Source organism: Oryzias latipes, chromosome 14 (assembly GCF_053564925.1).
Source record: "Oryzias latipes strain Hd-rR chromosome 14, Olatipes_Hd-rR_3.1".
Lineage (NCBI taxonomy): Eukaryota > Metazoa > Chordata > Actinopteri > Beloniformes > Adrianichthyidae > Oryzias > Oryzias latipes.
The window spans coordinates 26,596,089-26,610,626 of NC_136250.1; the positions used below are offsets into that span (position 1 = coordinate 26,596,089).

The 14,538-nt window shown below is 42.1% G+C and overlaps 1 protein-coding gene across 2 annotated transcripts in view; it reads right to left on the minus strand.

Moving 5' to 3' along the window:
- LOC101163758 (E3 ubiquitin-protein ligase CBL) overlaps positions 1-14,538 on the minus strand; it is a 23,782-nt gene continuing 9,244 nt past the window's right edge. The window contains exons 5-16 of one of the 2 annotated variants that reach the window (XR_013647455.1): positions 11,832-11,953; positions 11,601-11,738; positions 10,429-10,516; positions 10,140-10,271; positions 9,244-9,453; positions 9,035-9,151; positions 6,789-7,069; positions 6,262-6,429; positions 4,599-4,696; positions 4,026-4,211; positions 3,398-3,827; positions 424-3,324 (exon numbers count right to left, since the gene is read on the minus strand). Coding sequence is in view for 1 of the 2 variants with exons in the window: in XM_011483913.4 (XP_011482215.1) it covers positions 3,505-3,827; positions 4,026-4,211; positions 4,599-4,696; positions 6,262-6,429; positions 6,789-7,069; positions 9,035-9,151; positions 9,244-9,453; positions 10,140-10,271; positions 10,429-10,516; positions 11,601-11,738; positions 11,832-11,953 (1,863 nt within the window). In the remaining variant the exon portion in view is untranslated. Of the gene's footprint in view, positions 3,828-4,025; positions 4,212-4,598; positions 4,697-6,261; positions 6,430-6,788; positions 7,070-9,034; positions 9,152-9,243; positions 9,454-10,139; positions 10,272-10,428; positions 10,517-11,600; positions 11,739-11,831; positions 11,954-14,538 lie in introns of both variants that reach the window. The other variant, XM_011483913.4, reaches the window with a different exon arrangement.

The following is a 14,538-nucleotide window of genomic DNA, read 5'->3' on the forward strand; positions in this document are numbered from 1 at the left end:
TAAAGAAAATACAGTTTAATTAAAATTCTTAATGGCTTAGGCATTAAACATGGCAGCATAATGAATACATAGGATATTAAAAAGACAATAAATAAAAATATCTACAATAATGATAAAGCAACAACTTTTTAGTAGGCAAAAATCCTGTCAAAAAAGGCCAGTTATTACATGATTAACCATCACATTTGATTAGTCAGTGGATCTGAAGCGGGAGCTGAGATTACCAAGCGGGTCAGAGGAAAAACTGCAGTAATTCAGCGTGAGCGCGTCCTCAACGCGTTCACGGTTCAGGACTCAACCCCTGCAAATGTAGAAATCAATCTGAGGGGAATAGCGAGACATTCTTCATCTGTGTTCCTGTGATCAGTTCAACAATAAAGTGGGAAGGGCAGTAATGTCATTTACAAAGTTTGACCAGCGGAGGGCACCAAAGCTAACTTTTAATTTCTGCTGTGTTGAATACAATTTAAAGGATTTTTAAAAGGCAAAAATTTACTAAGAAAAATTACCATCTATTTTTTTTTATATCAACCAGTCCAATAAAGAGTTAAGCTTCAACTCCTCATGCATTTTGCAAATGACAGGAGGCACATTTACAGGAAACATTACTGCAACATTTACAACTGAGCGGTTGAAATTTTACTTTGAAAAGGTTTTTTACCCAATCACTCTATATTTAGAAAACAAAATAAAAACATCTGTCATGCATGTGGTTTCCAGACATCCAGTTGTGTCAAAACACGAATGCTTGTGCAAATATGACCTATATATGAAGCTTATGTAAAGGCAAGTTTCATGAGCAACTTAAGACAAAAACCTTTTTATTTATTTGTTATTTTGGCTGAGAACTAACCCAATCGAGAATAATTCTTGAATTCATAATGCTGTAATGATCAGCAGGCCACTTTAATTATTTAAAGAATGCATGGTTCACCTAAAACCATATAACTAAAGTGACGTTTCCAATTTTTAAACCCACAGTTGAATAGCTTCAAACTGCAGTTTCCCTCTTTACCAGAAGAGGGCAGCCACCAAAACCTGCTTCAGAAACATCAGGTGTGGCGGTGGAGCAGGATCTTTCTGTGTGGGGTTCTCTCTGAACTTTTCTAGACTCTTCAGTTTCCCTTAAGTTCTAAAACCCTAAAAATAAACCAGATATTCGGTTGAACCAGTGGAGAGCTGAGTGACGGTCCTTGATCTCAGCTTTGCTTGCCAGTCTCAAACAAAAACACATTCACAGGAAGGGACACCGATCAATTTATAGACCGATGGCTTGCCTTTCCTCACCAGTCCTTCAGTTTCCTGACATGTTTTTAAATGGTTGTCACGGTGATTCAGTCTCATCTGCTACAATGAGGGAGGAAAGTGGATGATCGTAGTTTTAGAATTATTCCGTGTGACATTTAGGGACTGAGCTTAGGGGAGTAAATGATTTTTGATTGGTTGAGAGGATGCGAGGCTGTCAGGAAACGTACGAAGACTGTTCTATCGTTGTTTGACTTTAAAACCTGGTTGATTATGGAGCTCCTGAGTCCACAAGTCTCATTTTTCCTGTGCTTGATGTGTCAAGACCTTCAGGCACTCAGGTGGTGGCGCTCTCTTCCCTGAGTTCAGCCAAAAGGGATCCATGCACTTTACTAAGCATGCTGCACTCCATTTATTCCGCGTTCTTGTATCTGGACAAAGCTCATCTTTCTTTCCTGACCCCTTTGAGAGGAGAAGGAAAACATCTGGCTGCTCGGTCTCCTCACTGTGATGCTTCTGACTAAAACTTCAGCTTCAGGCTCGGCCTCGGCTCCGAGTCCAGCGGCGGCCTGCTGAGATCACATTTCAGGAGTGGAATGTGCAACGGGAAGTTCAAATAAAGGGACGCATGCGTGTTAATTTAGGAGGGAGCGCTTTTCCCAGGTCTGATGGATAAACATCTGCAGCTGGAAAACTAAGCGCTTAAAGATGATGATGCTGCAACTACTGCAGATGTGAAGAAGCTCAACCAGAAGCTTTCAGCAGCACCTTTGCTGTGTGCTTGTGTAGAAGGTCTTTTTTCCAAGTAAAGCAGAAATGTTTTCTACCGAGAGATAACAACCGATAGTGAGGGCGGGTTTAATAAAAATGTCAAAAGCTCCTGATGGCTCAACAGGCTGTAGCTATAAAAACTTTCCCAAGAGGCGTTCAAAACCGAGTCATTTTCATTCTGAAGCAGGGGGAGGAACTGAAACCAGATTAGTCACACACCACAAGATTTCAGGCCCCATATGAAGACTTCTATCCTTAAAACATGAACTTCTATAGCCCCTTGTCTCCAATTGATACCTTCAATAACTAATAAGGGAAGCCCTGACATGCAGATGTTTGCAACAAACGGAACAGTCTTCTAAAAAATAAGCAAAAGATGATAGAAAGTTTGTAGAACGAGCAGCTTAAAGACCCACTCCGATGAAAACTGTGTTTTTTGGAGGTTTTAACATGTTCTCGCTGCATTTTTGTGTGAGGGGCTATAAGCTAGCAGGAAAGCACGTGTGTGTGTGGGAAGGGGCTTTTTCCACGCCAAGTGTCCCGCCCCCAGTTAAGAGGTGAATTTCTCATATTCTACTGCTGCTCTGCAGAAATTATGTCTTAGAAAACGACCGATTTTTGGATTTTGGAAACGTGGATGATCGGAGTGGGTATTGAAAGTCTTACTGTCTGGGAAATTTAGCATTTCTTTAACCCTAAAATAGTTTTGACGTTTGTTTAGTGAGTAGCAACTCTTAAGTCTAAATCAAACCAACTCCTGACTGTAAGTGATGGCGTCACATAAAAACTCTAATTCAGTGATTTACAGTTTTTTTTTGTTTTGTTTTTTCTTTTACACACAACACAACAGGTTAGGACTCCATGAAAGCGCGAGGCCGTTCTCATGTTTGGAGCAGACATCAGAGCGAGTTGCAGTAACTACCGACAACGAACTGCAATCCCCACATTCCACAAGCGAGAGCGCGAAAACACCACACTTTTCACTGACTTCTGACGACACCAATCTGTACGCCACGATTTGCAAATTAGCCCATAAAGCGCTGAACTGGACAGCAGCAAGGGACGGCTCCCCCTGCTGAGCAGTCCGTGTAACTTCAACATGTAACAAGAGAGCAGCTCGGCGTTGGAGGCGGCTCGTTTCAAAGGCTTCCACTCTCCTGTAGGCAGTAATCGGCTCACAAAGAGCTTAATGAGATGAACCGAAAGAAACCAAAATCCCTTTGCTCCCGCTGGCTGGGCCCAAACGTTTCATCTCCAAATGTCAGTTGGCGCTGGCTTAAAAAAAATATCAGTTTCACACCAAAAATTCTGAGGAAAACAAAGAATCAACTCTGATTACACGGAACTTTGGAGGTTTGTCAGGAGATATGACAAACGTTACCTCGGAGTAAACCCTTGTGGCCCTGCAGGAAAGTGCTTGGTAAAAGCTGTCCACGAACATGGAGCAGAGTGGAGACAGACGAGAGGACCAGCAGGCCCGGAGCAGGACTATGTGGCAAACTGAGCCGTGGGGACGGACACGAACTCTCGCAGGATGTTCTTGGCCGTCTCGAGGTTGTTGTGGGCGATCATCAGCGCTTTCTGGATGTCCTGGATCGAGTAGCCCTGAGACATCAGGCATTCGATCTCTCCGTTCAGGGCCGGGCCTGCGGGGCCTGCGGGAGGCGGAGGAAGGGGCGAGGCTGACGACGAGGAGGCAGCGGGGATGTCAGGTGGCGGAGAAGGAAACGGTCGAGGCCGTCGGTCGGAGTTGGCCCGACGTGGGAGGGGTTTAGGGGGGCGTTCAGGTTCTCCACCTGCCGCGAACAAATCTGGAAACACAAGTCAGAGAGCCTTTTGTTAGGAGAAAACGTAAAGCTAAAGACACAGCAACCTTGAAACGTTTCAAGAAAAACGATTATGACTCAACCTCAAGACATAAAGCTAAACAACTTAAAGGTTTGAATCTAGAATCATTTAAAAACATTTTTTAATCAGTGCTCTTCAGTTTTTTTGGTATGAATACGTACGGGCTTCTACCGAACAGTCCAAGCTGAGAACACTGAAGGCTGCGGAGGTTTTGTTGATCTCTGATAGCATTCTGCGGGTGGGGGCGGGAAGGACGAACGGTCGGGGACAGTCGTACTCGTAAACATCCTCCACAGCGGTGTCCTCCTTTTTGTCCTGGAAGGCCACTGCAGAAAGCGGAGGGTGTTCTGGAAAACCAAAAATCGCCATTAATTTCAGAAACACGGGTGGAAAAGAAAAAAAACTTTACTGCCATGTTTCCATTTAAAATGATGCTTCTGCTTTCAAGGCCCACTTTGTTGAAAATCATGGGGTTTTTTTTACGTGTTATGGCATCTTTCTGATCAAGAAGGGCATGTTTAAAAAAAATGAGCCCAAAATAGCATTTCTAGGTAGTTATTTGAATCTGGAGCAATAAAATGGTGTAGAAATTGTGCTGAGCGGACCACAAGCTCCGCGTCTTGATGTATCAACTTGAGTGGGATTTTAAGGAAGAAAAAAACCTGAACTGCTTCTCGTTTCTTCAGATTACTAAATTTTTTAAATGCTTCCAAAAGACAGCCGAGGGCAGTTACCCAAATCAGAGGCTTGAGTTGTCTCCACGGCCTGACTGTGGATGATACACATGGATTCGTACACTTGGGGGTCTTCGGAGTCGCTGTCGCCCATTTCACTGCCACAAGAAAGACGTCATCGTTTTACTACACGGACACATCACCAACAATCTGCTTCTTTGTCCTTAAGGTCCTGAAACATCCCCTCCCGATGACCAGACGATACCGATCCTGACTGCAAGATCAAATCATCTCCATTAGCAGGCGAGTATGGACCGAATGAGAGGGACATCACCCATAGAAAACGGTTTACTTATGGCTCCAACCAAATCAAGTCCATTCAGTCCACATTTTTTTCGTGACATGGACGCCAGATGACGTCAGTAAGCACTAATTGGTGTAACTCCACCCGAGTCATCACTTTTATGGCAACTGCTCTCACCAATCAGGAGTGAGCTTGTTAAGGCATCTGATTGGCCAGTTTCTAACTTGCACTACAGAGAAAAAAAAAAAAAAAGGATTATCAAGAACATGTTGAAAAACGTTGCAGAGCCAGAATGGTTCTTCTGACCAATAGAATGACTGAGTAACAGCTGTTTTATCGGATTGTGGCTTCTTGTTTCTTGTTTGACTTCTTGTTTAAAATGCCAGGGGGAGGGGTCACTCAGTCCGGTTCTCATATAACCATTGGTATGACCCTTTTTAAGTCGATGTACTTGATATTTAACATGTCACAAGAATATAGCGGGTGATATGCTTTTTTACTTGTGGGAACAACAGTTTCTTCATTTCATCAAAAAATCTCCTTTATCTCCCCAAATTCAGCATTTTTAAACACTTGTTAATGTTTTAAACAATGTGGAAAAAATGCCCTTTTGACATTGGATGCTTTAGTATAAAGAGTGTGGCTGCAGAGCCCCCTGCTGGACAAAAATGCCTCTGAATAATGGAAACCTAAATGTTTTAAAAATCAAAACGCTATTTGTAGGGAATTATCTAATTAGATTAGCCTAATTGTTGATAAAAAAGCAATTATAAAGCCGCAATGACAAGTTTGTTAAACCTCAAGCAAAGAAAAGGAAGTGGTTACACAACAGAAAACAGGAAGTAACAGAGCAGAAAATACTCCGCATCTTAAAATAAAATTAAAAAATGTCATTTCTAGGTATGAGACTAACATTTCATAAACCTTTTTTTGCCTCTTGTTTAAAAAAAACAGGTTACATAGAATTTGTTTTCTTAAGAAGAACCTTCTCAGGGTTATTTTTGCTGGTGATTGAAATGCGTCAAAGAGTAAACACCTTCTTCAAACTGCATTTGTTTGACAAGAGAGAAAACTAAATAACCCTTTCAGAGAAAGGTGAAGCCGTGAAGAGGTTTGTCATCTCTGCTGGCAGAAGTGGGAGGCAAATATTCAAGATGCAGATAGCATCCATCAGTTTTGGGATTCTTTACATTTGCCTTTTTGATTGTAAAACTTAAATAAGGTTGCTTTCACCTAGTTTATATATGATTGAAGTGTGACTAATGTGGACGGTGTCAGCATGTTTATCCTCAGGCTCCAGACAGAAACTAAGCTCACCAGTGAGACACAGGTTTGGTTTCTTCGATGAGGAACATTTCGGTGAAATGGTGGTTGTGGTGCTTGGTCATTTCTCTGAGGCACCCTTGTTCTTGTGTTTACCTTGCGTCATTGTGGTTGTTTGCTTGGCTTGGCGGTGGGGGCACCAAGGAACCCGTCAAGACCCAAGAAGTACCCGAGACGGGGAGGGAGGTGGGACTCATGTACTCGTTCTCGTCTGAGTCGGATGATGGCTTTTCCCCGCTGGACGCCCCTGATGCTGGCAGGGACCTGAGGGAAAGCAGACAAAACGAGACAGCCGCTGAAACGTGGGTACGTGACTAACAACATAAAAATATGGACTAAGATCTGGACCGAAGATTTACGATGAAAAGCTTCATGAAAGCTGGCTTTTCCTAGAATCCTTGCGTGTGTGGAACTGCCCACATATGCACCACCGTCACGCCCACAGTGACCACATCCAAACAAAGCGCTGGAAGAGGTCACTGCAAGGCTTCCCATCAAAGAAGCCATTTACTGACAAAATTCTTTCCAGCACAGATGGATTTCATTATGAATGGATGGGAAATACTGCAGATTTGAGTGCTGATGCGATCAGAGGCTTCTTTCTCCCTGAGAGCTGCTGGTACCTGGCAGACAGGCAGTACACGGGGTTGGTCGCCGCGTGTGGTTTGGCGGCTTCTCCGTTGCTCTGGGGGGTGGGGGGCGGGCCTGGCGTGGCTTTTGTTGCGGGACGTGGGACCATGTAGTTGGCGGCCCAGGCTGGCTGATCAGGGGTGGAGGGCAGAGGTCTCCTCTGGAGTCTGGAGTCCTGGCTGGCCAGGGAGGGCCGCTCAGGAGGAGGAGGAGGTGGCAGCTCCCTCAGGGCTGGAGGAGGAGGTAGAGGCTTGTCTCTGTGTGTGGCCGCAATCTGGGATGGAGGCAGGAGGGGGAGTTGGTAGTTGAAAACCAGCAGAGAAGCAAAGAAAGGGGGGAAAAAATGACAACGTGGACCTTATTTTTCTGCATTTTTTTTAAATAGTCTCAAAATGGAAGCTAGTATAGCATTTCAGCCCATTTAGACATGAAGGATTTAAAATTGACATAAAAACAAGCTTTTAACAAGTGAAGATATTAAATGAAAAGTTTGCATTAATGGGATTTTATTTTTTAATTTTTAAAAGGTGGCGGCAGAATATTTCTGAAATCAAAGCTGAGAAAAGTTGTACAATGTAAATAAATATGTTAAGATCTTCCCAGCAGTACAGAGGTCGCTTGTTTATCGTAGGAGTTACGTTATGATGGTTATAGGCTTTACCCACTTTACCCAGAGATAAACATTTTCACAATTTTCTCTAGTTTAAACTCTTAAAGTACGTTGAAAAATACGTCCAGTTTTACGGAATGGAAAAAAAGATCTGATCAGGTAGAATATTTATGGAACTGTGGCAAACTGAATGTATTCTGTACAGGAGACATGGCACAGAGATTGATCAACAATGTTCTTCAGCCAATCAGGACGCAGAAAACCACGCCTAGCATTTATTCCCAGATACCAGATAAACAATCTTTTATAATTTATTTTTTCTGCCATTTAAGCCTCTGTCTGCTACGGTGGCAGAAGATACTGTAAAACCTTCTTTGCATATAATCTATGAAAAACATATGCAGCATAAAAGCAAACACCCCTTTTCTATTTACTTTGTTTTTTTTAAGAAAAGATAAAATGACATGACCTCAAATAGTCAAATTATATGAACACAAAGTTTCCTTTGCTAATTTGCATTTCCTTGTTGAGTCTGTAGACGAGTTGCAATTGACGTCAGTGAACTTCCTGTCCGCCACGCTAGGGGGGCAGGCAATACCTGTGGTGTTTACGGCTGTCACAACCGGGAATCAGATCAGGGATTTTATAGATAATGGACCTGCAATCGTCAGGGAGAAAAAAGCCAAAAACGTGTCAACTGAACGGCTGGTGAGACTGAATCAGAAGGACGTGACTCAAACTATTCTGGCGAATCTACGAGATTGCTCGAATCGTTTTGCCAGTTAGAGTTTGTAAACCTTAGCTACATATAAACTAGTTGTATGCATTTAAAAGCTGCTGGTGTCCATATTTATGGAGGAATTGCAGCAAATAACAATGCATACATTCTGGCTAAATACCATTAAATTCTCTTATTCCATTGTTAATGTTGTTAAAGCAATCATCTTTAGTCGTGATAGAGTGGCAGATGTGTGTGTAGTGTTGTGAGTGAATGCATGCCGAGCACCAGTTTGTATGTTTTGCATCGCTTTCAAACGTGCAAAGACAGCTGTGATTGCAGCAATGTCCGCTTTGGGAAACGCAGTGGCAACATCCCAAACCTGACCTGGTGTGATCGGATTACGTGCTTCTACTCCCTTGTACGCACACATCTCCTGCGTTGTGTAAACCGGGTTCGGTGACAAACGCAGATAATAGTTGAGATGCAGTATTTTTGGCAAAGCAGTCGGTTTCATCGTAATCTGGCCTTTTTTCAGACTTTTTGCTGCTAGTTTATGAGCTCATTGGGCCACAACTGCTGTTGATATTCCCTAATTTCACGTTCATTTCCACTTTGTTCCAACATTGCCCTCCAGGATTGCCCTCAACATGGTGGAGGGGCAGTTACTGATGATGTAATTGCAACCCTTTTATCGTCTCATCAGCAAAGTACAGTGGTTTTATTTTCTCCTATATTTTTCCACTGAAATCTTTTAGGAAAAGATCAGTCTACATCTGCAGAAACATGCATAAAAGCCTGCTTTTATTATTATGATGATTATTTTTAAACAGAAACCAAACAAAAGTTGGGTTTCTACATTCAGTTCGGTCCAACAGCCAGATGCTCTGACTGTGCCCTCGTGAAATCACCTTAGCTGCAGCTCCCTGACCCGAAGCGGCGTGAGAGCAGGAGGATCTTTGCTGCAGGAGGTCAAGACGTGGAGGGACCGGAGGCAGCTGAGACACTGGAGATGCTGGGCGTTCAACCTGAACATTCACATTAAGACACTCTAAAAACATGTATTCCTCCATTTAAACAGAATAAAAGAATCATCTGAAACCTCATTGAAACGCGTTACCTTGCGGCAGGCCAGCCTCCCTATGACTAGATGCTGATCCTCCAGTCGATCGTCCTCTTCCTCCTCGTTAGCGGCAGCCTCTGCCCTGCTGGAAGCCTGAAAACCGGCAAAAGAAGCCCCACTGGCTTTTGGGTGGAAGGGGTCCACTACGATGGGTTCGGTGCCTTTAATCTCACAGCGGCAAAACGGGCAGCCCTGACCCTCCGACTCCTGAAACAAAGGCAGGAAGAACAAACGCTGAGTGACCACTCCAGCTGCATCGAGGATGCTCCGGGACTACAAATGCTGCATTTGAAAAAAGTCGTGATTTTAGTGTGTGAATTCACCTATAAATGGACTTTGGCCTGTTGGAAAGAAATGTATAAAAAATAAATAAGTGGCTCTTTGCGTTAATACTAAGGTCAATTGAAATGAATGCACAAAAGGCCTAATTAAGTAATTAGAAAATATCCACATGGAAACATTAGTTTATTGATTAAAAGCATTTAAACATTTCTTACCCTGATGCTAATTGAAAAATTTCTGCAAACTAAACAGGACGTTTCTTTGTATAGATGAAAAAAAAAATCATTACCACGAAAAAAAACTTTTTTCATATTAAAGTACAAATTCTACCAATCAAATGGGCGCTAATGCAGAATTTTGGCTTCACACTATTTAAAACTGCGGTTTGGGGAAAATCAGACGAAATGAAATAAGCTTTTGTTTTGAAAAGTTAAACTGTTTTTTTTACCTAACGCTTTGGTTTAAAAAAAAAAATCAATTAAAAGAAAGTAAACGAAATGGATTTTGTAATTCTGATAAAACATCCTGGATCCGATTTAAAACTTGATTTTGAGGGGAAAATTTTTTTATGAATTAAGAATAAAAAGCTCATTAATGATCAACAGCTTCACCTGCCAGGCCGTCAGACAGGAAGTGCACATCAGGTGCCTGCAGGGCTCGATCTTCACATCCTTGTCGTTCTCCGCACAGATCTTACACAGCTGGAAGGTGGAGCCCATCTCACAGTACAGCTCATACTGCTCCTGCAGGGCCGACACAGAAGGAGATTCATAGACATTAAACTTTAATCAATCCTAAATGTCAGCAGAAATGTCATCCGGAATGCATTTGTGTTTCTGTGGCACTAAAAATCCTTGTGCAGTTAGCATTTCTGAAGGCGCGAACCCGACCGAAACTAACCTGAGTAACTTTGATGTGGTCCTGAGGAGACGGTTCACACAAGCCGGTGAGGTCTGGGTTTTGTGCACGGCCATCAGGGAAGAGATAGCTAAAGAAGCAGCATTCAAAAGAGGAACACAAAAAACACACAAACTGTGAGAACTTTTGTGGAGCTTTTCCTTAACACAGAGGTCTTAAAAAAATAAAAAATAAAAAGCATCGTTCCTGCATTTATCGTGGGAGTTGCATTCTAGATATAACCTCCATAGGTTAAAGTCACTTATAAGTCAGCTTTTTTTTTTTTTTTACAATTCTGGATGTTTTAAGGAAGTAACAACACGTTTTATACAGTTCTCTCAAACAGAAATTAAAATTCACTTGTCTTGACTGTTCTCCATCTCTTCATAGATAAGTAAGTCCAGCATTGTTAGTATTGTAACTGCGCTGATAAAAATCATGCTAAACTTTTTAGAGGAATACTCAGCAATGCGTGAACGGATCAAAATACCACTTTAGGGGTTCTTTTTGTGCGGACAGAACATATATATATATATATATATATATATATATATATATATGTAATATACTTAATAGCTGAAAAATGTGATTTTGAATGGTATAAGCCCTATAAAAATAACTCTGTTCACTTTCTCTTTAATGTGTTATAAGGAAGTTATGCAGCAGGTTTCAAGAACACAGCAGACTGCAATTAACCTACACACAAAATGATGGCAAATGTAATCCGAAGTCTTTCTTTTTTACTTTCAGATATTTGAAGGAATTCCAATATCCTCTGGGTTAAAACAAGTTAAATAACCAACTGCAGTAATGAAAAGACACAGAGATAACGTCTTTGACTTTTGGCACGGTTCAGTCATAATGAAGGAACTACGGTTACAGAAACGTCCTGTAATACAGAAGGACCCGCAATGGAAGTTCCACAAGATTTTACAATTCTGCTTCCAACTCTCAGAACAAGTGAGAGGTCACACTGTAATTACTCATTTCTTGAAAATACCGCAGTTTATATGAACAAAACTAGAAAGGCGTAACGTGCAAACATCAGGGTGTACTCCTAATGAAGGCTTTGGTGTGCAGGATGGCACTCTTCAGCGCTCTTCCCTGTAATTACGTTAAATGGAACCTAGCGCAGATAAATTGGCACTTAGACACCATGCTAAGATTTGACTTACAATCCCTCTCTATAACCATCAATAAGGGCCTGGAAGAGGGGTTTGTTGTGGGGGATCGTCTGCAGGATGTTCCCGTCTGCCGTCACGTAGCCGATCGCCCATTGGCCCAGCCGAGTGCAGCTCAGCCTGAAAATGTAGCTGAGGGAGAAACGGACAGATTGAGGCGGCTGCAGATTCAGGAAGCGTCCTTGTAGATTATAATCTACCACAGACTCTCATTGCTGCTCTCACCTGCCAGGTTTGTGGATGAATCTCTGCAGTCGAGCCTTGACCTCATCGTAGGTCAGAAATGCCATGTAACCAGGGTGTGTGACTGCCAGGCTGTTCCAGTTCCGCAAGAGAGACGACCATGGCTGCACCACAGACATGCAAGCAAACAATTGAAGGTAAAGAAATGAGGAGTAACTCCAAAAGATCCATGGAAAGCAGGTGTGAAACAGAATAAAGCACCAATAATGAAAGTTAAAGTGATTAAATAGTCCTAGAGCTACGTCCACATTGAACACAGCTTGCACGGCAGGAGCACCCAGTTTCAATGTTTAGTCAATGACATGGTGCAGTAGAATTGGACTGAGTGATCCCTGCCCTATGTCGTTCCAAACTGAAGTACCCACTGGCTCTAAGACCATTCTATTGGTCAGAATAATCATTCTTGCTCTGATACTTTAACATATTTTTGCTACCGTAATTTCCGGATTATAAAGCGCACCTGATTATAAGCCGCACCCATTACATTTTTAAAGGATAAACCATTTTGTAGATACATACGCCACACCAGTCTATAAGCTGCATGTGCCCACATTGGAAAATGTGTTGTAGAATGAAGATTTGTATGTGCTAAAACCGCCACTGTGTAAGAAAGAGGGAGCGTGTGCAGCGCAAGAGGGAGCGAGAGCGAAAGTGTGTTGGGGGAGCGCTTTCATTTTTGATATACAGAGTGAAGGGGAACTGTGATAAAAGGTTTGCCCCAGACGAACGGTGAATGATTCTTTATTAACCCGCTCTACGGGCTCTGAGGGTCTGAACGGGGAAATGAACCGCGAAGGAAGATCCGCCTTCAGCGGAGAGGATCTCCCCTGCATTTTCCGACCACCGTCAGAAAGAAAAAAAGTACCGTATTTTCCGGACTATAAGTCGCCCTTTTTTTCATAGTTTGGCAAGGGGTGCGACTTATACTCCGCAGCGACTTATATTAGAAATAAATTGAAATAAATACATTGTTAACCCTCCTGTTATGTTCATTTGTGAGGAACAGAGACGATGTTCCTGGGTCAATTTGATGTATGAGGTATGTTAAGTGTTAAGAGTATGTTAAGTGACTCAGAGAATCAGCAAACTTTTTTTACAGTAAGATCTTGAAGGCTAACAACATAATGTTCTATTTTCCAATGATTTCATAGATTCAGAAATGCAATAAAAATGACAACTGTTTCTACAAAAACAGGATGAAAACAGAGTATTAGTTGGCCAATGATGCTTCATGAATGGAATAAATAAATAAGTTTGCGAAAAAATTACTGTGAAATTATTAGATAAACAGTCTGCTATGATTGTGCCATATAAGGTTGTGAAAGTTAAAATGCGACTTATAGTCCAGTGCGACTTATCTGTGTTTTTTTCTACTTTATAATGCATTTTTGGGCTGGTGCGATTTATACTCCAGTGCGACTTATAGTCCGGAAAATACGGTAATCGCAAGAAAGTTTCAACACATGATATATTTACAGAGAAAGACGTTACACAGAAAGAGTTTTCAACGTTTTAATATTATACCTGAGCTTTTGACATGGCAGCAATATGGTAGTAACAGCACTAACAGGGCTGGTTAAAAAAACATACTGGTAAAAGTCACTGTGTACTGAAACCATGGAAGTCTTCCTCCTCAATGTTGGATTGGAATAGCGCCAGACATTCTTCGCCACACTCTCTCTGTGTCTCCTTTGTTGTCGCTTTCAGTGTCACTCTGAGGTAAATTCACTCCTGAGCTTGCGCTGTCCTCTCCGTCACGCAGCAGTCCGGCTTTTCCAAACCCGTTGGTGATGGTGGATTTTTTTCACACTGCTTTTAACGATTGCTTTTAACTTGAAAGCTGCGTCATATGCATTTCTGCTTGCATTTTCCATGATGAGGGTCTGTTTGTGCTATTCATTCACAAAGCAGGAATTTACATTAAACTCCCGTCTTCTTCGACACATTTACTGTATTCCCCCTGTCTCACCCTTCCCCTTTGTGCTCGAGCGCCCCTAGCCGCTGTTAGAAAAAAATGCATAACAAAAAAAAAAAAGACAAAAAAATGCATAATTTAGCCGCATCATTGAATAACCCGCTGGGTTGAAAGCGTGTGACAAAAGTAGCATCTTATAATCCGCAAATTACGGTAGTCTTATTTTTTCCCGACTAATCAGATGCTTCAATAAAAGCAGGCAGTGTCTACTGGCTCCCACATGCAAAGTTCAAAACATTTGACAGATTTTGTGTAGCCCGCTTACAATTGGTACAGGTAAATTGGTTGCCATAGAAACGATGACTCAGAACAATCCCTACTGTTTACTGACATCTGGCTCCAACATGGCGACATTCATGTTGCCCAAAAAAAAAAAAAACGCGGACGGAATTGAACATTTCGTTGGATGAGCAAGTAAACCGTTCTCAGATACGGTCAAATGTCTCCGTATAGACGGGATCAGAGGTCCTGTTGTGGGCACACGGCACACACAATCAGGAACCCAGATTTGGCCTGTGACGCGTTGATGATATAACGAGTGGGTTGAGTTTAAAATCAACATGGAGGAGAAGCGCATTATTGCAATTTTTCCTCCTCCTGAACATATAAATCAACTTTGTATCCAGACAATGGTAAAAACGTCTCAACTTACTCCCCTCCTTCGACTAATGCAGGACAGCAAGTAGTCAAACTGGGTCACAGAGAGACAGAGAA